Genomic DNA, 24621 nt, shown 5'->3' with positions numbered 1-24621 from the left:
GTGGACTCCTCAGCAGCCCTGGCTGCCCTCGACCTGTGGGCGAGATGAGGGGTAAATCGGAGCAGGTGACCAAAATGACCCAAAATCGAAAGATATCAAAGGACCCCATGCATTTTGCCGAAAATCCTAAGATGACCGATTTGGCCCAAACTTACCTCATAGGGAGAGAGTTAGACACAGTGCACGGCGAGGTAGACACGAGGATCCTGGGCCCAAGGGCGTGGTGGTTGCACACCTCCAAACTTGGGCCTTTTCACCCAGTATTCACTTTTGGGCCTTTGGCGCTCATACTGTTGGCCTGAGTGGTGTCCAAGTGGACTCCACAGCAGCCCTGGCCGCCCTCAACCTGTGAGTGAGATGGTAAATCTGAGCAGGTGACCAAATTGACCCAAAATGGAGAAAATCTCAAAGGACCCCATGAATTTTGCCGTAAATCTGAGGGTGACCGATTTGGCCCAAACTTACTCCATAGGGAGAGAGTCGGCCACATGCACGGCGAGGTAGACGCGAGGAGTCTGGGCCCAAGGGCGTGGTGGTGTCTCTCCTCCAAACTTGGGTCTTTTCACCCAGTATTCACTTTTGGGCCTCTGTCTCCCGTACTGTTGGCCTGAGTTGTGTCCAAGTGAACTCCACAGCAGCCCTGGCCGCCCTCGACCTGTGGGTGAAATAATGGGTAAATCTGAGCAGGTGACAGACAACAGTACGAACACCAGAGGCCCAAAACCGTAGCACCCGTCTTAACAGTAGCATCCGTCGAAACCGTAGAAGCCGTCGAAACCGTAGCACCCGTCGAAACCGTAGAAGCCGTCGAAACCGTAGCATCCGTCAAAACCGTTGCATCCGTCAAAACCGTTGCATCCGTCAAAACCTGAAAATATAAAAACCTCAAAATCATGAAAACGTCACATCAATTCAAAATAATCAAAACAAATCAATCAAATCATCACAACACGAAATTATCAAAATCAAAACGCCAAATCGTCAAATCAAAATCAAAACGTCAAATCATCAAATCAAAATCATCAAAACGTCAAATCAATACATCAAAACGTCAAATCATCAATACATCAATATCATCAAAACGTCAAATCATCAATGCATCAAAATAATCAAAACGTCAAATCATCAATGCATCAAAATCATCAAAACGTCTAATCATCAATACATCAAAATCAAAACGTCATATCAATACATCAAAATCATCAATACATCAAAATCATCATAAGGTCAAATCTTCAGTACATCAAAATAATCAAAACGTCATAGTAATACATCAAAATCATCAAAACGTCATAGTAATACATCAAAATCATCAAAACGTCATAGTAATACATCAAAATAATCAAAACGTCATATCAATACATCAAAATCAACACGTCAAATCAAAATCATCAAAATGTCATAATCAAATCAAAATCAAAACGTCACACTAAAATCATCAGAACATCGTATCAGAACATCAAAACATCATCAAAACGTCAAACCAACGTCAAACCAACGTCAAACCAACGTCAAATCGTCAAACCAACGTCAAATCGTCAAACCAACGTCAAACCGTCAAACCAACGTCAATCCAACGTCAAACCAACGTCAAACCAACATCAACCGTCGGAACCATAGCAGCCGTAACCGTACACTCCGTCGTAACCGTACACTCCGTCGAAACCGTACACTCCGTCGAAACCGTACACTCCGTCGAAACCGTACACTCCGTCGAAACCGTACACTCCGTCGAAACCGTACACTCCGTCGAAACCGTACACTCCGTCGAAACCGTACACTCCGTCGAAACCGTACACTCCGTCGAAACCGTACACTCCGTCGAAACCGTACACTCCGTCGAAACCGTACACTCCGTCGAAACCGTACACTCCGTCGAAACCGTACACTCCGTCGAAACCGTACACTCCGTCGAAACCGTACACTCCGTCGAAACCGTACACTCCGTCGAAACCGTACACTCCGTCGAAACCGTACACTCCGTCGAAACCGTACACTCCGTCGAAACCGTACACTCCGTCGAAACCGTACACTCCGTCGAAACCGTACACTCCGTCGAAACCGTACACTCCGTCGAAACCGTACACTCCGTCGAAACCGTACACTCCGTCGAAACCGTACACTCCGTCGAAACCGTACACTCCGTCGAAACCGTACACTCCGTCGAAACCGTACACTCCGTCGAAACCGTACACTCCGTCGAAACCGTACACTCCGTCGAAACCGTACACTCCGTCGAAACCGTACACTCCGTCGAAACCGTACACTCCGTCGAAACCGTACACTCCGTCGAAACCGTACACTCCGTCGAAACCGTACACTCCGTCGAAACCGTACACTCCGTCGAAACCGTACACTCCGTCGAAACCGTACACTCCGTCGAAACCGTACACTCCGTCGAAACCGTACACTCCGTCGAAACCGTACACTCCGTCGAAACCGTACACTCCGTCGAAACCGTACACTCCGTCGAAACCGTAAACTCCGTCGAAACCGTAAACTCCGTCGAAACCGTTTCAGCCGTCGAAACCGTTGCAGCCGTCGAAACCGTACACTCCGTCGAAACCGTACACTTCGTCGAAACCGTAAACTCCGTCGAAACCGTAAACTCCGTCGAAACCGTAAACTCCGTCGAAACCGTTTCAGCCGTCGAAACCGTTGCAGCCGTCGAAACCGTAGACTCCGTCGAAACCGTCGCAGCCGTCGAAAACGTAGCCGTGGGATTCAAGGCAGCCATCAAAACGTCGAGGTCTCAAAACGTCAAGGCCTCAAAACGTCAAGGCCTCAAAACGTCAAGGCCTCAAAACGTCAAGGCCTCAAAACGTCAAGGCCTCAAACATCAAGACCTCAAACGTCAAGACCGCAAAACTTCAGGATCTTCGAAACCGTTGCTTCCGTCGAAACCGTGGCATCCGTCGAAACCGTGGCATCCGTCGAAACCGTGGCATCCGTCGAAACAGTGGTATCCGTCGAAACCGTAGCATCCGTCGCAACCGTAGCATCCGTCGAAACCGTAGCATCCATCGAAACCGTGGCATCAGTCGAAACCGTTACACCCGTCGAAACCGTAAAAGCCGTCGAAACCGTAGAAACCGTAGAACCCGTCGAAACCGTAGCATCCGTCGAAACCGTAGCATTCGTCGAAACCGTAGCATTCGTCGAAACCGTAGACTCCGTCGAAACCGTAAAAAACGTCGAAACCGTAGCATCCATCGAAACCGTACCATCTGTCGAAACCGTAGCGTCCGTCGAAACCGTAGAACCCGTCGAAACCGTAGAACCCGTCGAAACCGTACACTCCGTCGAAACAGTACACTGTCGAAACCGTACACTCCGTCGAAACCGTAGACTCCGTCGAAACCGTAGACTCCGTCGAAACCGTAGACTCCGTCGAAACCGTAGACTCCGTCGAAACCGTAGACTCCGTCGAAACCGTAGACTCCGTCGAAACCGTAGACTCCGTCGAAACCGTAGACTCCGTCGAAACCGTAGACTCCGTCGAAACCGTAGACTCCGTCTAAACCGTAGACTCCGTCGAAACCGTAGATTCCGTTTAAACCGTAGATTCCGTCGAAGCCGTACACTCCGTCGAAGCCGTACACTCCGTCGAAACCGTACACTCCGTCGAAACCGTACACTCCGTCGAAACCGTACACTCCGTCGAAACCGTACACTCCGTCGAAACCGTACACTCCGTCGAAACCGTACACTCCGTCGAAACCGTACACTCCGTCGAAACCGTACACTCCGTCGAAACCGTACACTCCGTCGAAACCGTACACTCCGTCGAAACCGTACACTCCGTCGAAACCGTACACTCCGTCGAAACCGTAGACTCCGTCGAAACCGTAGACTCCGTCGAAACCGTAGACTCCGTCGAAACCGTAGACTCCGTCGAAACCGTAGACTCCGTCGAAACCGTAGACTCCGTCGAAACCGTAGACTCCGTCGAAACCGTAGACTCCGTCGAAACCGTAGACTCCGTCGAAACCGTTGCAGCCGTCGACACCGTAGACTCCGTAGACTCCGGCGAAACCGTAGCCGTGGGATCCGTGGCAGCCATCAAAACGTTGAGGTCTCAAAACGTTGAGGTCTCAAAACGTCATGGCCTCAAAACGTCAAGGCCTCAAAACGTCAAGGCCTCAAAACGTCAAGGCCTCAAAACGTCAAGGCCTCAAAACGTCAAGGCCTCAAAACGTCAAGACCTCAAACGTCAAGACCTCAAACGTCAAGACCTCAAAACTTCAGGACCTTCAAAACCGTTGCTTCCGTCGAATACGTGGTATCCGTCGAATACGTGGTATCCGTCGAAACCGTGGCATCCGTCGAAACCGTAGCATCCGTGGAAACCGTGGCATCCGTCGAAACCGTGGCATACGTCAAAACCGTTGCATACGTCAAAACCGTTGACTCCGTCGAAACCGTACACTCCGTCGAAACCGTACACTCCGTCGAAACCGTAGACTCCGTCGAAACCGTAGACTCCGTCGAAACCGTAGAAACCGTCGAAACCGTAGAAACCGTCGAAACCGTAGAAACCATCGAAACCGTAGAATCCGTCGAAACCGTACACTCCGTCGAAACCGTACACTCCGTCGAAACCGTACACTCCGTCGAAACCGTACACTCCGTCGAAACCGTACACTCCGTCGACACCGTACACTCCGTCGACACCGTAGTCTCCGTCGAAACCGTACACTCCGTCGAAACCGTACACTCCGTCGGAACCGTACACTCCGTCGAAACCGTACACTCCGTCGAAACCGTACACTCCGTCGAAACCGTACACTCCGTCGAAACCGTACACTCCGTCGAAACCGTACACTCCGTCGAAACCGTACACTCCGTCGAAACCGTACACTCCGTCGAAACCGTACACTCCGTCGAAACCGTACACTCCGTCGAAACCGTACACTCCGTCGAAACCGTACACTCCGTCGAAACCGTAGACTCCGTCGAAACCGTAGACTCCGTCGAAACCGTACACTCCGTCGAAACCGTAGACTCCGTCGAAACCGTAGACTCCGTCGAAACCGTAGACTCCGTCGAAACCGTAGACTCCGTCGAAACCGTAGACTCCGTCGAAACCGTAGACTCCGTCGAAACCGTAGACTCCGTCGAAACCGTAGACTCCGTCGAAACCGTAGACTCCGTCGAAACCGTAGACTCCGTCGAAACCGTAGACTCCGTCGAAACCGTAGACTCCGTCGAAACCGTAGACTCCGTCGAAACCGTAGACTCCGTCGAAACCGTAGACTCCGTCGAAACCGTAGACTCCGTCGAAACCGTAGACTCCGTCGAAACCGTAGACTCCGTCGAAACCGTAGACTCCGTCGAAACCGTAGACTCCGTCGAAACCGTAGACTCCGTCGAAACCGTAGACTCCGTCGAAACCGTAGACTCCGTCGAAACCGTAGACTCCGTCGAAACCGTAGACTCCGTCGAAACCGTAGACTCCGTCGAAACCGTAGACTCCGTCGAAACCGTAGACTCCGTCGAAACCGTAGACTCCGTCGAAACCGTAGACTCCGTAGACTCCGTCGAAACCGTCGCAGCCGTCGAAACCGTAGCCGTGGGATCCGTGGCAGCCATCAAAATGTTGAGGTCTCAAAACGTTGAGGTCTCAAAACGTCGAGATCGCAAAACGTCAAGGCCTCAAAACGCCAAGGCCTCAAAACGTCAATGCCTCAAAACGTCAATGCCTCAAAACGTCAAGGCCTCAAAACGTCAAGGCCTCAAAAGGTCAAGGCCTCAAAACGTCAAGGCCTCAAAACGTCAAGGCCTCAAAACGTCAAGGCCTCAAAACGTCAAGGCCTCAAAACGTCAAGACCTCAAACGTCAAGACCTCAAAACTTCAGGACCTTCGAAACCGTTGCTTCCGTCGAATCCGTCGAAACCGTAGCATCCGTCGAAACCGTAGCATCCGTCGAAACCGTAGCATCCGTCGAAACCGTGGCATCCGTCGAAACCGTGGCATCCGTCGAAACCGTGGCATCCGTCAAAACCGTAGCATCTGTCTAATCCGTAGACTCCGTCGAAACCGTAAAAGCCGTCGAAACCGTAGACTCCGTCGAAACCGTAGAACCCATCGAAACCGTAGACTCCGTCGAAACCGTAGCATGCGTCGAAACCGTAACATCCGTCGAAACCGTACACTCCGTCGAAACCGTACACTCCGTCGAAACCGTAGACTCCGTCGAAACCGTAGACTCCGTCGAAACCGTAGACTCCGTCGAAACCGTAGACTCCGTCGAAACCGTAGACTCCGTCGAAACCGTAGACTCCGTCGAAACCGTAGACTCCGTCGAAACCGTAGACTCCGTCGAAACCGTAGACTCCGTCGAAACCGTAGACTCCGTCGAAACCGTAGACTCCGTCGAAACCGTAGACTCCGTCGAAACCGTAGACTCCGTCGAAACCGTAGACTCCGTCGAAACCGTAGACTCCGTCGAAACCGTAGACTCCGTCGAAACCGTAGACTCCGTCGAAACCGTAGACTCCGTCGAAACCGTAGACTCCGTCGAAACCGTAGACTCCGTCGAAACCGTAGACTCCGTCGAAACCGTAGACTCCGTCGAAACCGTAGACTCCGTCGAAACCGTAGACTCCGTCGAAACCGTAGACTCCGTCGAAACCGTAGACTCCGTCGAAACCGTAGACTCCGTCGAAACCGTAGACTCCGTCGAAACCGTAGACTCCGTCGAAACTGTACACTCCGTCGAAACTGTACACTCCGTCGAAACCGTACACACCGTCGAAACCGTACACACCGTCGAAACCGTACACTCCCTCGAAACCGTACACTCCCTCGAAACCGTACACTCCGTCGAAACCGTACACTCCGTCGAAACCGTACACTCCGTCGAAACCGTACACTCCGTCGAAACCGTACACTCCGTCGAAACCGTACACTCCGTCGAAACCGTACACTCCGTCGAAACCGTAGACTCCGTCGAAACCGTAGACTCCGTCGAAACCGTAGACTCCGTCGAAACCGTAGACTCCGTCGAAACCGTAAACTCCGTCGAAACCGTAGACTCCGTCGAAACCGTAGACTCCGTCGAAACCGTTGCAGCCATCGACACCGTAGACTCCGTCGAAACCGTCGCAGCCGTCGAAACCGTAGCCGTGGGATCCGTGGCAGCCATCAAAACGTTGAGGTCTCAAAACGTCATGGCCTCAAAACGTCATGGCCTCAAAACGTCATGGCCTCAAAACGAAACCGTGGCATCCGTCGAAACCGTGGCATCCGTCGAAACCGTGGCATCCGTCGAAACCGTGGCATCCGTCGAAACCGTGGCATCCGTCGAAACCGTGGCATCCGTCGAAACCGTGGCATCCGTCGAAACCGTGGCATCCGTCGAAACCGTGGCATCCGTCGAAACCGTGGCATCCGTCGAAACCGTGGCATCCGTCGAAACCGTGGCATCCGTCGAAACCGTGGCATCCGTCGAAACCGTGGCATCCGTCGAAACCGTGGTATCCGTCGAAACCGTAGCCGTCGAAACCGTAGCATCTGTCTAATCCGTAGACTCCGTCGAAACCGTAAAAGCCGTCGAAACCGTAGACTCCGTCGAAACCGTAGACTCCGTCGAAACCGTAGACTCCGTCGAAACCGTTGCAGCCGTCGACACCGTAGACTCCGTCGAAACCGTCGCAGCCGTCGAAACCGTAGCCGTGGGATCCGTGGCAGCCATCAAAACGTTGAGGCCTCAAAACGTCAAGGCCTCAAAACGTCAAGGCCTCAAAACGTCAAGGCCTCAAAACGTCAAGGCCTCAAAAGGTCAAGGCCTCAAAAGGTCAAGGCCTCAAAACGTCAAGGCCTCAAAACGTCAAGGCCTCAAAAGGTCAAGGCCTCAAAACGTCAAGGCCTCAAAACGTCAAGGCCTCAAAACTTCAAGACCTCAAAACTTCAAGACCTCAAAACTTCAAGACCTCAAAACTTCAAGACCTCAAAACTTCAAGACCTCAAAACTTCAAGACCTCAAAACTTCAAGACCTCAAAACTTCAAGACCTCAAAACTTCAAGACCTCAAAACTTCAAGACCTCAAAACTTCAAGACCTTCGAAACCGTTGCTTCCGTCGAAACCAGAGCATCCGTCGAAAGCGGAGCATCCGTCGAAACCGTGGCTTCCGTCGAAACCGTAGAAACTGTCGAAACCGTTGCACCCGTCGAAACCGTTGCATCCGTCGAAACCGTTGCACCCGTCGAAACCGTAGAAACGGTCGAAACCGTAGAAGCCGTCGAAACCGTATAATCCTTCGAAAATGTAGCATTCCGTCGAAACCGTAGAACCTTATTAGCCGTCGAAACCGTAGCAATCCGTCGAAACCGTAGCAATCCGTCGAAACCGTAGCAATCCGTCGAAACCGTAGCAATCCGTCGAAACCGTAGCAATCCGTCGAAACCGTAGACTCCGTCGAAACTGTACACTCCGTCGAAACCTTACACACCGTCGAAACCGTACACACCGTCGAAACCGTACACTCCCTCGAAACCGTACACTCCGTCGAAACCGTACACTCCGTCGAAACCGTACACTCCGTCGAAACCGTACACTCCGTCGAAACCGTACACTCCGTCGAAACCGTACACTCCGTCGAAACCGTACACTCCGTCGAAACCGTACACTCCGTCGAAACCGTAGACTCCGTCGAAACCGTAGACTCCGTCGAAACCGTAGACTCCGTCGAAACCGTAGACTCCGTCGAAACCGTAAACTCCGTCGAAACCGTAGACTCCGTCGAAACCGTAGACTCCGTCGAAACCGTTGCAGCCATCGACACCGTAGACTCCGTCGAAACCGTCGCAGCCGTCGAAACCGTAGCCGTGGGATCCGTGGCAGCCATCAAAACGTTGAGGTCTCAAAACGTCATGGCCTCAAAACGTCATGGCCTCAAAACGTCATGGCCTCAAAACGAAACCGTGGCATCCGTCGAAACCGTGGCATCCGTCGAAACCGTGGCATCCGTCGAAACCGTGGCATCCGTCGAAACCGTGGCATCCGTCGAAACCGTGGCATCCGTCGAAACCGTGGCATCCGTCGAAACCGTGGCATCCGTCGAAACCGTGGCATCCGTCGAAACCGTGGCATCCGTCGAAACCGTGGCATCCGTCGAAACCGTGGCATCCGTCGAAACCGTGGCATCCGTCGAAACCGTGGCATCCGTCGAAACCGTGGTATCCGTCGAAACCGTAGCCGTCGAAACCGTAGCATCTGTCTAATCCGTAGACTCCGTCGAAACCGTAAAAGCCGTCGAAACCGTAGACTCCGTCGAAACCGTAGACTCCGTCGAAACCGTAGACTCCGTCGAAACCGTTGCAGCCGTCGACACCGTAGACTCCGTCGAAACCGTCGCAGCCGTCGAAACCGTAGCCGTGGGATCCGTGGCAGCCATCAAAACGTTGAGGCCTCAAAACGTCAAGGCCTCAAAACGTCAAGGCCTCAAAACGTCAAGGCCTCAAAACGTCAAGGCCTCAAAACGTCAAGGCCTCAAAACGTCAAGGCCTCAAAACGTCAAGGCCTCAAAACGTCAAGGCCTCAAAAGGTCAAGGCCTCAAAAGGTCAAGGCCTCAAAACGTCAAGGCCTCAAAACTTCAAGACCTCAAAACTTCAAGACCTCAAAACTTCAAGACCTCAAAACTTCAAGACCTCAAAACTTCAAGACCTCAAAACTTCAAGACCTCAAAACTTCAAGACCTCAAAACTTCAAGACCTCAAAACTTCAAGACCTCAAAACTTCAAGACCTTCGAAACCGTTGCTTCCGTCGAAACCAGAGCATCCGTCGAAAGCGGAGCATCCGTCGAAACCGTGGCATCCGTCGAAACCGTAGAAACTGTCGAAACCGTTGCACCCGTCGAAACCGTTGCACCCGTCGAAACCGTTGCACCCATCGAAACCGTAGAAACGGTCGAAACCGTAGAAGCCGTCGAAACCGTATAATCCTTCGAAAATGTAGCATTCCGTCGAAACCGTAGAACCTTATTAGCCGTCGAAACCGTAGCAATCCGTCGAAACCGTAGCAATCCGTCGAAACCGTAGCAATCCGTCGAAACCGTAGCAATCCGTCGAAACCGTAGCAATCCGTCGAAACCGTAGCAATCCGTCGAAACCGTAGCATCCGTCGAAACCGTAGCATCCGTCGAAACCGTCAAAACATATGAAAACAAATCAAATCATCATCATATCATCATATCATATCATCATCATATCATCATCATATCATCATCATATCATCATCATCATATCATCATCATATCATCATCATATCATCATATCATCATATCATCATCATCATATCATCATCATCATATCATCATCATCATATCATCATCATCATATCATCATCATCATATCATCATCATATCATCATCATCATATCATCATCATCATATCATCATCATCATATCATCATCATCATCATCATCATCATATCATCATCATCATATCATCATCATCATATCATCATCATCATATCATCATCATCATATCATCATCATCATATCATCATCATCATATCATCATCATCATATCATCATCATCATCTCATCATCATCATCTCATCATCATCATCTCATCATCATCATATCATCATCATCATATCATCATCATCATCATATCATCATCATATATCGTCATATCATCATATCATCATCATATCATCATCATCATCATCATATCATCATCATCATATCATCATCATATCATATCATCATATCATATCATATCATATCATCATATCATCATATCATATCATCATATCATCATATCATCATCATATCATATCATCATATCATCATATCATATCATCATATCATCATATCATATCATCATATCATATCATCATATCATATCATCATATCATCATCATATCATCATCATATCATATCATCATATCATCATATCATATCATCATATCATCATCATATCATCATCATCATATCATATCATCATATCATCATCATATCATCATATCATCATATCATCATATCATCATATCATCATATCATCATATCATCATATCATCATATCATATCATATCATATCATCATCATATCATATCATAACATCATCATCATCATATCATCATCATCATATCATCATATCATCATATCATCATCTCATATCATATCATCATCATCATCATATCATCTCATCATAACATATCATCATCATATCATCATCATATATCATCATATCATATCATCATATCATATATTATCATATCATATGATATCATCATATCATCATATCATATCATATTATCATCATATCATCATATCATCATATCATATCATCATATCATATCATCATCATATCATCATATCATCATATCATCATCATATCATCATCATATCATCATATCATCATATCATCATCATATCATCATATCATATCATCATCATATCATCATATCATCATCATATCATATCATCATCATATCATCATCATATCATGTCATATAACATATCATATCATATCATAATCATATCATCATATCATCATCATATCATCATATTATATCATCATATATCATATCATTATATCATTATATTATGTCATTATATCATATCATCATATCATCAAATCATATCATCATCATATCATCTTCATATCATAACATATCATCATATCATCATCATATCATATCATCATATAATCATATCATATAATCAAATCATCATCATATCATCATCATCATATCATCATATCATCATATCATCATATCATTTCATATCATATATCATATATCATATCATATCATCATATCATATCATATCATATCATCATATCATCATCATATCATCATATCATCATCATATCATATCATCATCATATCATATCATATCATCATATCATATCATCATATCATATCATCATATCATATCATCATATCATATCATCATATCATATCATCATATCATCATATCATATCATATCATCATCATATCATATCATATCATCATATCATCATATCATCATCATATCATCATCATATCATCATATCATATCATCATATCATCATATCATATCATCATATCATCATATCATCATCATATCATCATCATATCATATCATATCATATCATATCATCATCATATCATATCATCATCATATCATCATATCATCATCATATCATCATCATATCATATCATATCATCATATCATCATATCATCATATCATCATCATATCATCATCATATCATATCATCATATCATCATATCATCATATCATCATCATATCATCATCATATCATCATATCATATCATATCATCATCATATCATATCATCATCATATCATCATCATATCATATCATCATATCATATCATCATCATATCATCATCATATCATCATATCATATCATATCATCATAACATATCATCATCATATCATATCATCATAACATATCATCATATCATATCATCATAACATATCATCATATCATATCATAACATATCATCATCATATCATATCATCATAACATATCATCATCATATCATATCATCATAACATATCATCATATCATATCATAACATATCATATCATATCATCATAACATATCATCATATCATATCATCATAACATATCATCATATCATATCATCATAACATATCATCATAACATATCATCATCATATCATCATCATCATATCATCATCATCATATCATCATCATCATATCATCATCATCATATCATCATCATCATATCTTCATCATCATATCATCATCATCATATCATCATCATCATCTCATCATCATCATAGCATCATCATCATCTCATCATAATCATATCATTAGCACAGGTAGTATTCTTTTGTGGAGAGATGTAGGGCACCCTTGTGCGCATGTACCATAATTTCCTCCTATACAGTGAGTGTCAGTCACTGACAATCTGCCTGTGAGGGAGGGGATAGATCTTGGTGTTTGTTGGATTCTAACTTTACGCGAAACGACGAAACGGATTGAATATCGCATAAATTTTTACCAGAAACTTGACGACAACCAAATGGAGACAATTCGGAAGATTCTGCGGGCTTTCGACGACGATACCATGGTTATCGCACAAATTGTACAACCCGGTTCAAAGATGGGCACACGTCGGTGAGGAGGGACTCATGTTCCGTTAGGCTCTCCCAACAATCCCAAATGATGAGGCCACTGACCAAGCGTGGACTCTGGTCACTCAGGCCCGTCGGGTTACCGTCCTAGAACTTGAGGGCTCGAGAACAAGCTCTGGTTCGGCACATCCTCTTCTGAGGTAGAACTTGGGACTAGCGGAGGGGGTCCGCGTCTCACGCACCAAAAATGCATGGAAGGGTTGCAAGAACATGCTCGACTCCGCAAACGGTGACCCTGACTTCCTGAACACCACTACCGCTCAGAAAAACGCCGAAGTAAACAAACAGACATGCACAATGATACTAGTTCCTAACCCGATTTTCACTGGTTGGAAACCCGCAGGTCTACAGCGGCTGGCGGCGATCCTTGGGCACTCCCATAGATCTCTCTTGGAAGAAACTTTGGACTACTGTTCGCGTTGCATCAGTATGGGGCAGTTCGATGTCATCGGACTATAGTGGTAGTATAAGGAGAACACTCTCCGGTTGCCAGCTCTCCTTGTGTAAAGAGGTGGAGGAAATATAGAAGAAGCTGAAAGACAGCTTGGGCTCAGTCTGGAAACCGAACACCAGCTCCTCAGGGCTGTATCTCCAGATAGAGGGGAGTGTGCCAAAGGGTTTTGAAGGTAGCGGCAGGGATATAATAAGAATAATTATAAACCTACTTTATTTCTCCTCAACGCAGGGCACTGGCCTCCAACGTCCCCATGTCCATCATTCTCATCGTCACTGCCTTCTTCACCGGTAAGTCACTTCTGTCCCTGTCTCACTCTGCCAACCAGCAACCCCCCTCTCAAAAATGGATAAATCAATGAATGATAAATAAATAGATACATAAAAACAGATAGGAACACATACTGGATGTGCATTATAAGGGGAAAAGTGTTCACCAGACGCTGACCTCCGAGTTGTCTTTCCCTTACTGAAATGCAGGTCTGGTGCTCTTGACGGTGTACAAGGACTGTGACCCCCTGGCGGCGGGACTCATCCAGAAGAAGGACCAGATCCTGCCCTTCTACGTCGTGGAGCGCCTGCGGGACTTCCCAGGATTCGCGGGGCTCTTCGTGGCCTGCCTCTTCTCGGGAGCTCTCAGGCAGGTCGAGCTATTCACTGAGTCACAAACGTCAGTGCCGCCAATGACAGTAATGGGTATAGTAATGATACCAATAATCTTGTTAATCACTATCACAACGATCTTAAGGGTAATAATGTTAATAACAACACCCATGATGTGAACGGAGGAATAGAAATGTAGCAACCATGGCGCTTTACGGAAGTGTATTGTAGAATCTTGGGTCAGCTCTATAGAAGAAGGAAGGAAATGGCAGCGATGGGTTATTTGGGGAATATGATTACGTGGTGTGGGAAGAAAAGAAATGGCAATAGACGGTGGATAAAAAAAAATGCATGTTTTAGAGAGAGGATGGGTGTAGAAAAAAACGACCCAGGGAACCACAACAGACACCCACACACCCACCCACACAAACACACACATACACGCACACATACACACATTCAGACAGAGAGAGAGAGAGAGAGAGAGAGAGAGAGAGAGAGAGAGAGAGAGAGAGAGAGAGAGAGAGAGAGAGAGAGAGAGAGAGAGAGAGAGAGAGAGAACCTGTGACCATAACGGTAATCTAGTATTTTTTTTTCTGAAGAGGGTGGACTGCCGATGGAAAATCAACCCCTCACACCCAAATCTAGATATTGAGACAATGAGGTGTAAAGACGAAAAAGAAACGTTCGTGTGTAATCAGGTGGTGTGTGAGTTGACTCAGTCACCCCTTTTAATTTAAATTTGCTACGGGACCGCGACTTGAATGTGGCGATTCGTCAGTGGTTTGGCACTGAGAAGATTTCGTGGAAGAGAAACGACTGGTAGCTCCGGGTGCGGAGGGAGAGACGGGTAGCTTTGGTAGCGTAGGAGACTGCTGGGCTCGATCCACGCGACGGCAGCTGGGGAAGGTAGAGAGAGATTTTAGGCGATAACTGCAGCTCCGGGGAGGTGGCGAGAGAAACGGCTACTGGGAGAGGTGATGATGCTCTTCGTCTGGTTCCGAGGCGTTGACTAGAGAGAGGTGGAAAGATGTTCTCCGACGGGTTTCGAGGCGTTGCCTGGAGAAATGTGGAGATATGTTCTCCTTTGGGTTCCGTGGCGACGAGACGGGCTCCGAGGCGTTGACTATGGGCTATGGGCTACCGCTCGCGTGGGATCGGTTTGTGTGGGAGGGGATGAATGTCTGTAAGAAAATTAAGAGATAGTAGTGTATAAAAGAGGGTTATTGCCAATAAGCACTTTTTCCATGGGCGATCGATGGTGGTGGCTCGGGAGAAACGGCAGGGACCTTGGACGGCGGCGCCGACGCTTGCGATTAGAATCACCAAAAGTTAAGCAAATGGTAGGAGGCGTAGTTGTGAAGATATGTTGAAAAAAACGAAAAAAAAAAACTTTAGTGGAAGGTAAACTAGAATGAGAAGATGTAGTATAAGAGAAAGCTAGAAAGGAAGCGAATTTCAGTCGAAGAAAAAAGTACGTGTAGATGTTTGTGCGCGGGGCGTGGTTATGTTCGTGAGAGGTGTGTATATGTATTTTACGAGAAATGAGTAAAGTTAACTTTCCGCGTGTAGCGTTGCTGATTAACCCCAAGCTAGGCAATGGGCGCTTGGTCACTAGCGAGGGGATGGGCGATTGGCCTCTAGCGAAACAATGGGCGATATCCGAAGCGTAGTCAAGAAAGTGGATCTGATAGCAGTGCGGGGGGTGGGGAGGCAGGCGGGCGAGTGCTGACTTGTGTGTCTCTTTTCTTCCGAGCACAAGTCTGAAAACAGAGAATTACATGACTCGGGAAACATGTGTATTTGTCAAAAGTGTAAACCCCCTCGCCAGCGTCAGCGAAGAGGCCAGGCGTGTGGCGGACCGGTTGGCAGCAGAGGAGACTAAAGGACAAATAAAATCTCCTCTCCACTACCGGCCGGCGAAGATTTATGGGCGTTGGCTGAGAGAGCTAAAGCGAAGGGCGACATCCGACTTCTGCTGAGCCAGCGAGTGTAGATATGTGCGTTGACTTGCGACTTGCGACTTGCTAGGTAAGAGCACCCGCTCGCGCGGGATCGGTTTTTGTGGGAGGGGAAGAAGGTCTGTAAGAAAATGAAAAGGTAGTAGTGTATAAATGAGGGCTTTTGCCACCGGGCGTTGACTACTTCTGACGGGTTCCGTCGGCCTTTATATATCCGGGTCAGGTCGCGTTCTGCATGTTGATTGGCCGTTGGTGGATCGCTACTTATGGGTACGCAAGCGTATTGCGCGCAAATTGTCTGCCGTCGTGCTCTGGGGAGTACTCTGCCTCTAGCTAGTGGACCGCATCGCGTTTGTATATGTATACACACACACACACACACACACACACACACACACACACACACACACACACACACACACACACACACAAATATATATATATATATATATGTGTGTGTGTATAAACACACACACACACACACACACACACACACACACACACACACACACACACACACACACACACACACACACACACACACACACACACATACACACACATAGAAATGGTTTTGGCAATCTCTCATTAGTTGCTGCCAGGCTGTTCCTGGTAAACTAATCATCGTGCATTTCTTCTTTTTTGTCATTATCATTTTAAATCTACAGCTCGCTTTCGTCTGGACTCAACAGCCTGGCCGCCGTGTTATGGGAGGACTTATTCTCCCCGATGGAGCGCTTCAAGAACATTTCCTCAAGAGGACAGACCTGCGTCAGCAAGTCCATCGGTCAGTAGCAGCGTCGCCATAACGCGGTCATGTCAGTTCTGTTTGATGTGGAAAAGCGTACGTCTCGTTATACTCCTCCCATGTTGTTATTGCTTCTTCCGTAACATTCTTTGTTCACTAGGTTTTTCAAGAAGGGTTATAATCCTATTTCAACACAAGAAGAAATGTCCTTCTTGAACACCCAAGTGCAAATGAGATGGGCAACCATGGTCTCACGTTAGAAATGCACCATACTGCATTTGTATCCTGCTCTATCAATGTTGTATCCTCTCTGCGTACGTCCATTTGTGTATATGTATATGTATATGTATATGTATATGTATATGTATATGTATATGTACATGTATATGTATATGTGCATGTGTATGCATATGTATATATGTATATGTATATATATGTAAATATGTACACACACACACACACACACACACACACACACACACACACACACACACACACACACACACGCGCGCGCGCGCGCGCGCGCCCGGCCGGGCGGAGATAATTTGGGCTTGTCTCCTTCCACGTGTAACCCCTGTTCACCTAGCAGTGAGTAGGTACGGGATGTTAGTTAAGAAGTTGTGACCTTCCTGTCCCGGTGTGTGGTGTGTGAGTGGTGTCAGACCTACCCATAGATCGGCAAATAATGAGCTCTGAGTTCGCTGCCGTAGGGTGGTGTCTGGCTGTCTCTACAGAGGCTGCAGCAGATCCGAGGTGAATACACACACACACACACACACACATACACACACACACACACACACACACACACACACACACACACACACACACACACACACACACACACACACATGTATATATATCATGAAACAAATCGTTAGTGACACTGATGTAATTCAAATAATCAAACCCGGTCATCGCAAAATTTCGAACGAAGATCCCAAGCTTGAGTTTTACGTGCTACCACTTTGTTACTTAGCGTAAAAGGCTCGATAACCCGATAACAATTCTAGTACCCAGGAATAGACCGACTGAACACTTCAGCCCTGAAGCCTGTTTACTACGAATCCCATCGTCACCAGAGAGGGTGGCAGCACAGAAGCTTTTTTTTCACTTCACCGTTGTAACCATTATGGAAAGAATCGCAAGTGGCAGCGATGTCATTCAAATATCTAAAATCCGGCAGTCGCGAAACTTCTTGGGATTTGTAGAAAAGAGGCTGTAGTATCCAGTCGGCCTATTCCTGGGTACTAGAATTAGTACCAGGAATTATCGAATCTTTTATATGTTCTGAGTAGCACTTTTCCACTAGAAATTCTATTTTTAGAGTTGCCTTGTGGGCTGTTCTATGCTGATACTTAGGGGCTCCTGCGGATAAATGGATGGAGATCTGACGTGGCAACTTGATTGTCATCATAATAACATAGGCTGAAGGTTATATCTATATATGACGTGTTTTTTCCCATTATTGGCAGTTTGACCGGTAGCGTTTTTTTTTTCTTTCTCTCTTTATGTGGAAGACGTATTCTTAGTCTGGTAGGTAAAGTGGTTTATTTCCATCGGGTTTAGAGCTTTTCTTTATGATCTGCTGCATAATCTTTTTATCACACTGATAGTTATTGATACATTTAAGGTACATAAAAAAAAGTGAACATGATTTGCGAGAGCAAGAAGGAGTTGCTGATGAATATGTGTGAGGAAAGTAAGGGTCAGGATACCCAGACTTCTGAGGTCTTTCTATTTCATGACCCGCTGTGACAGCCACGGGATTCGGGGTGTTGTGCGTGGGGCTGTCCTTCATGGCAGGGAGCCTCGGTGGAGTTCTTCAGGCGTCATACGCCGTCAATGCGGCAGTGGCGGGACCACTTCTGGGTCTCTTCATCATGGCGCTCTTCCTACCCTTCGTGGATGCAACGGTGAGATCCCATCTGTCTTTTCATTTCTTAAGAGACAGGGACAGAGTTGTAAATGCTATTATTGTACTTATTACCCAATAACACCATTATTACAATAGCTAAATTATCATTTCATTGTTTTCATTGTCTTGCCCCTACTATTGTTACAATTACTGTTATTATTGATATCAATTTAGCTTGGCTATCGTAGTTATGGGTAAAACAAAAGTGTAAGGTAAGGGTGAGTGTGAGATAAGAGGAGGTGTGGTTGTACTGAATATTGAGAATGTTGTGGGAATGGTTCTGCGGGCACAAAGGAATAAATGATAACATAATTCACGTGAAAGTGATCAATTTGAGTGTGAATGCTGTGCAAGCAAGAGAGAGGAGCGAGATATTTATGGTAACATGATATTTGATAGAATTCAGTCGTTTGAAATGGGTGAGAGTTATGGTGTTAGGAGATATCAATACAAAAATAAGCGGTTGTAAAACATGTTTGGCACAATACAAACATCACACAGAAGTTTTTCGAATTTGGTCACAAACAAGAGCAAATAGAGACAGCGAGGTCACAGAATGGCGGACACTTCGAACAGTCAAGTGGTGAGAATCAGACAGAAATAATGTTCAGACAGAGGCGGGAACGACTCACTACCGCGCACTCCCATTAGGGATATGGCGGAGAGCGCGAATGTGCGACTTTAGGCTCAGGTTGTGGCGGTAAAGTGTGCCGGCGCGTGCATTGTTTGAATGTTTGAACCCAGTAGTAAATCAGTGAATAAGGAGTTCAGGTTATATAGACAGGTTAACTACTTGTATTTCGTTGGATGATTCTGTTTCCCTTTAACCTAGGTGCTCAATTATTTCTATTACTGTCTTATCCCATGGCCAGAGTGCAGGCCTGGGCCTCCTCATCGGTCTCAGTGCCTCCCTCAGCGTCACCATCGGATCCATGACCACCCACGTCGTGCCACAGCTCCTCCCAACGAGCGTTGACGGATGCCCCGCCAACCTCACGATTCCGATCAAGGACCCCGGACTGACGTAAGTTCCAGGTGCTTACCGACAAAGTTCATTATCAGGCTCCAGAAAAATAGATTCCGGTGACTGGAGAAGTTTGACTGCGTTGTGGCTTGAGGTGGGTTCCTGGCTGTCAAGTGTTGCTTAGGTGGTGAGTGGGAGATCTCTGTCTGACCTCTGCTATTCTCTGTTAGATCTATCGGGTGTTTTGACTGTTCCACGTTGAGTTCTAATGACAAAGAATGAATCCGGTAGGTGACCATTCGGCCTATAACAAGTACCGATGAAAAAAAACAACAACAACAACACGGGGTCTCACCACTTGCTTCGCTCTCCTATATGGTACTTTTCTTACTCTTTCTCCGGTCTATGAACCTTTGGAAACCCCATTCTCGATTTTATTTTTTATTTACATGTATGTACACTGTGGTCTCTCCCATGTGCATATGCAAATTATGGTGCCATATAGTAACCCCTTTACTTTCGGTAGTTGGTTTTATTGTTCTTTAATGTATTTCTTGAGAAATTGATAGCCTACAATTTCCCATGTCGCTTTTTGTGTCTTGTCTAATTCTACATATGTTTATCCATAGCAAGCAGATGGAAATATACCACAAGTCTGCCTATATTCAACACTTGTTACTCATGCACTCCTGGTTGTTCCTGGCTTTATTTTGCCTCTTTTCTTCGTGTTGGGGGATTGCTATTATAGTAAGTTTTAGCAAGAAAACCCACAGCACGGAAATGGGAAAATACATTTCCAAACTCAGTAAAGTCAGATGTCTTACATTAATACTTAGACTTCTAAAACACTCGGTTCAAACACTGGAGAGATAGTTAGGAATAGATTAATAGTAATTGTTGCCTCGAGTTTCACTGACAGGATATCCGCAGCACCATAGGAGCTGGCAACGATCCTCGAAGTCATGGGTATGTTAGGTCTCGGACAAGTATCCACAAAATTCTTTTAGAACATTTTAATTTCTCTTAAAATCTGATGAATATCTTCTTACCTAATTTTTTTCTATGTCACGCATATTCACAGATTCCTACATTTTCCTTTTATTTGTATTTACATTTTGCCAAAGCTGTCCCTTGAGCGACTCATTTATCTTCGCTCTTTAGCAAATGCCCTCCAGGTTAGAATAATCAGATTTTGTACAAGAGTGGATGGCTCTCAGTGCGTTGCTGCATTTTTTCTGTGACCTCAGGAGGAAGACCCAAGTTATTTCAGAGTGTGGTACTTTTTCCAGCCCGGATGACATAGAGTACCCGTGGAAGATCTTTGCGATCTCCTACACACTGTACCTCCCTGTGGGGTTCTTCTTCTCCGTCGTGTCTGGCATCATCATCAGTCTTTTCACAGGTAATCTTAGACTTCTTGAATTATAGTTTGATATTGCATGTGTGTGTGTGTGTGTGTGTGTGTGTGTGTGTGTGTGTGTGTTGTGTGTGTGTGTGTGTGTGTGTGTGTGTGTGTGTGTGTGTGTGTGTGTGTACTCCAGCGACGGATATACAACTCTATGAAACAATTTTGTCACAAAAAAAAGTCTATGATAAGAAAACTCTGTTTTACTCTCTCATGGGTCCAATGTAGATGTCTGCAATAGGGCATAAGACCACACATATGAAAAATGAAACTCACCATTCCACTCCTACGCGGTGGGAAGTGAGAAACCCCATGTAGAGCAAAGCCCTATCAGTTGCGGCAAGCCGCTGTTTTTTTTTTTTTTTTTTTTTTTTTTTTTAAGTCGATATTGGGGTGTCTCCCCCCTGGCAAAGACTCGTACTGAAGTGGAACAACACTTACTGGGACTTTTATATAACGTTTGATGTGAACAAGATTGATGAAACTTTACTGTAATCCTTGTCCACCCTTGCTCCACTTGTGTGGACAACCCTTGCTTCTAGACTCTAATCCTGAGCCTTCCCCTCAGCTGAATAAAATCGTTTGACGGTAGCCGTTTGTGTAACTGCTCAAACACTTCTGAGCCTCATACTTGTTCCCGGACATAACTTCACCTTGTTTCCGTCTCCGACCACCGCAGGCTGCAACCGGGCCCACCCCCCGGACAAGACCCTGATCCACCAGGTCTCGCATTGGTTGATACCGGCCAGAAGGTCGCCGAAGTACGACAAGGCCCCGACTTCGGAACTGCAAGACGAGAGGGACTGCAGCAAGGCCAATTAGAGGAAAGGTCTGCTCGGGTGCACCTCTGCTGACGTCATGTCGTCGATGGATCCTCCCAAATGAACTTCACACAGACGTAGCCACCGCCCTGCCCCCTTACTTGTCTGGAGCGCAGTGATTGGCTGGAGGACTGGATGGCGTCATGATCGTCATACGTTAATAGGATCTATGATCTTTTCGTCGTAAATGTACTGTGGTGAGATGTTTGCTTTATTTATAATTAAGTTTTGAAAGGACGCATGGTTTTATTAATAAGTATTCTGGCTGTTACGATCTGAGATCGAATCCGGAGTTACGTTCCTTGTGTTTGTGTTTGGAAAGTGTATGTCAGTGCAATCCGTGAGTGTCGAGACTGAGAAGAGTTGGGCGTTGCTCTGCCAACAGTCTATAATGTAACCACCGAAGCTCTTCAAGAGATTCAGGTGTTTGCGTCCATCACGCCAAAACCTCACAACATTTGTATATAAATGCATAAAGCAGTATATGAGTTCTACATTAGCTTTTTATTAACCTTGTTTACTCTTCTGACAAATAGTTCAACATGGATACTGTGCGGCAATGGAGGTACAGTCCGTCTAGTGCAGTGGTTCCCAAACTATCTTACCTGGCGCCCCCTTTTTGCTTCCAGTAGACCCGCACGCCCCCACTCCTTCTTTTGTTCATGTGAAATGGTTCTTGCATTTATTTCTTAGCATTGTTCAGGAAAACAGATTTCTGTTTGTATTAAATTTTAATAATAAAAGCCACTCAAACAAATAATAGTACATTTCAGAGACATTTTTCTAAGTAACTAAAAACGAAACATTTGGTTCAAAGGAAGCGAAAAAGTTTGAACATTAGCAAATTGTGGTTGGTGTCGGCGACGTGTCCAAAATATGTAAGGAGAACTAGCTTAATAGAAAACGGGTTGGAGTGACTGCTATAATTATACTTTGCATGTATGTAATGGCAGATATTTGTTTTTTGAATTTTATTATTCTAATTAAACAAATATTTTTGAGCAGATGACTTCACGCCCCCCTTGTACCCTCCTCACGCCTCCCTTGGGGGGCGCGCCCTATAGTTTGGGAACCACTGGTCTAGTGGGTGGACATAACAGCTCGAACGCATCGTCTGCATCAGGCCCAGATCGTGCCGTGTGAAGTGGGGAAGGAGCCGAAGTGAAATGGGGAAGGAGGAGGAGGAGGAGCAGGTGGAGGAAATGGAGGGGGACGAGAAGGTGAAGGGGGATAAGGAAGTGGAAGAGGGCGAGAGGGAGAAGGAGGCAAAAGAAAGTGATGGTGTGGTCTGATGAGGAGGAGGAGAAAGAAGAGGGAGAGGAAAAAGGGGACGGGAAACTGGAAAGGGAAAGACGGAGGAAATGACAGTACACATGTAAACAAACACCCAAAACAGGCAAATAAAGATATTCAAATCATAGACATTATGATTCATTGTTTAGATGTTAGGCCAACGAAATCTTGGAATTCCAAATTATGAAACAATCGCGTCACCTTTGGAAAATAAATATAGAATTAAGCGGCCTCTTCTTGATCAATAATATTTCGCAAACATCAGTTTTGCATAAAATAACTGACAGTGGAAGGGTAGTATTGGTAGAGTCATGTATCAGACTCAGTTCCTTGTGCCATTAATACTGCTCGTGTGGAGGCATATTTACTTAGGTATGTGGTGTGATTGAGGTGAATGTCCAGCACTCCAAACATTGTTATGTTGCTTTGCTCTACTACTGTGGTAATTGTTATTGGGAATCTTTTAGTGTTTACCTTTTCCTTCGGGAAACTTTCCCTCAAGTGTTGTTTACTTCTTTCGAATCAGGAGCATTTCCTGAAGCTTCGAACCGCGCCTATCATAACTTTAAATAAGATACGATTTAACTCCCTTCCTTTTTATTTGCTTGTTAAATCTATGTATCAAATTTTGGTTTGATAAATCGGGGATCGAACTTTTGAGAATTTACATAAAAGTCAATATTGACCCGTGGCCTTTTGAACTTTTTCGAACTCGTGAGAGTCCCACCGAATACAATCCACACTAACTAACGTCGCGTCAGAGTACCCAGAGATCTGGTTCCAGACGGACCTCATATTTAGAAACGTCTTAGCAAGGGACCTACGTTTTCGAAGTTCAAGACAAAGCTTAATCTTCAAACTTAAAATTCCACAGTTTGAGAACCCAACCTGGTGGAAACAGTGACCGGTAAGTTCTCGAATGTTAATCTTTGTATTTGTTGAACCTTAATTTTCATACTACCATTTTACCCAGGATTGAATCACGGTTGACAATTCCCGTAGCATCTTTAATTTCGCCATACTAATATATCACACCATGCAAGACACACCATTTCGTGAACGCACTGGCAACTTATATAAATTTACAAAGTGAATAACATTCTGTTACTGATCACTCGATGTTGTCTGTCAAATTTGGTGGCGGTGAAAACGCGCATGCGCACAGTTCAAATACTTATTTTCAAAAAATGACAATCTTTTTTTTCACAATTTGGAATTTCAAGATTCAGTTGGCCTAACATCTAATCGATGAATCATAATGCCTATGGTTTGAATATGTTTTATTTGGCTGTTTTTGTGTTTGTTTACATGTGTACTATCATTTCCTCCCTT

At 45.7% G+C, this 24621-nt stretch overlaps 2 protein-coding genes across 2 annotated transcripts; both read left to right on the top strand.

Moving 5' to 3' along the window:
* Nucleotides 1–13634: 13634 nt before the first annotated feature.
* LOC143036038 (sodium-coupled monocarboxylate transporter 2-like) lies at nucleotides 13635–14635 on the top strand. The gene is made up of 2 exons (XM_076203294.1): nucleotides 13635–13867; nucleotides 14057–14635. The coding sequence occupies exons 1-2, from the start codon at nucleotides 13831–13833 to the stop codon at nucleotides 14356–14358; spliced, it is 339 nt and encodes a 112-aa protein (XP_076059409.1). The 5' UTR covers nucleotides 13635–13830; the 3' UTR covers nucleotides 14359–14635.
* Nucleotides 14636–16811: 2176 nt separating this feature from the next.
* On the top strand, nucleotides 16812–22441 carry LOC143036037 (sodium-dependent multivitamin transporter-like). The gene is made up of 5 exons (XM_076203293.1): nucleotides 16812–16927; nucleotides 18650–18804; nucleotides 19679–19830; nucleotides 21060–21172; nucleotides 21855–22441. Exons 1-5 carry the CDS (start codon nucleotides 16870–16872, stop codon nucleotides 21995–21997), a joined length of 621 nt encoding a protein of 206 aa, XP_076059408.1. The 5' UTR covers nucleotides 16812–16869; the 3' UTR covers nucleotides 21998–22441.
* The last annotated feature ends 2180 nt before the right edge of the window (nucleotides 22442–24621 follow it).

The sequence above is a fragment of the Oratosquilla oratoria genome, chromosome 20 (genome assembly GCF_046742065.1).
Source record: "Oratosquilla oratoria isolate Oo_2021 chromosome 20, ASM4674206v1, whole genome shotgun sequence".
In the NCBI taxonomy this organism is placed as follows: domain Eukaryota; kingdom Metazoa; phylum Arthropoda; class Malacostraca; order Stomatopoda; family Squillidae; genus Oratosquilla; species Oratosquilla oratoria.
Note: the sequence above shows the minus strand (reverse complement) of the source record. Positions and strands in the feature narration are given on the sequence as shown.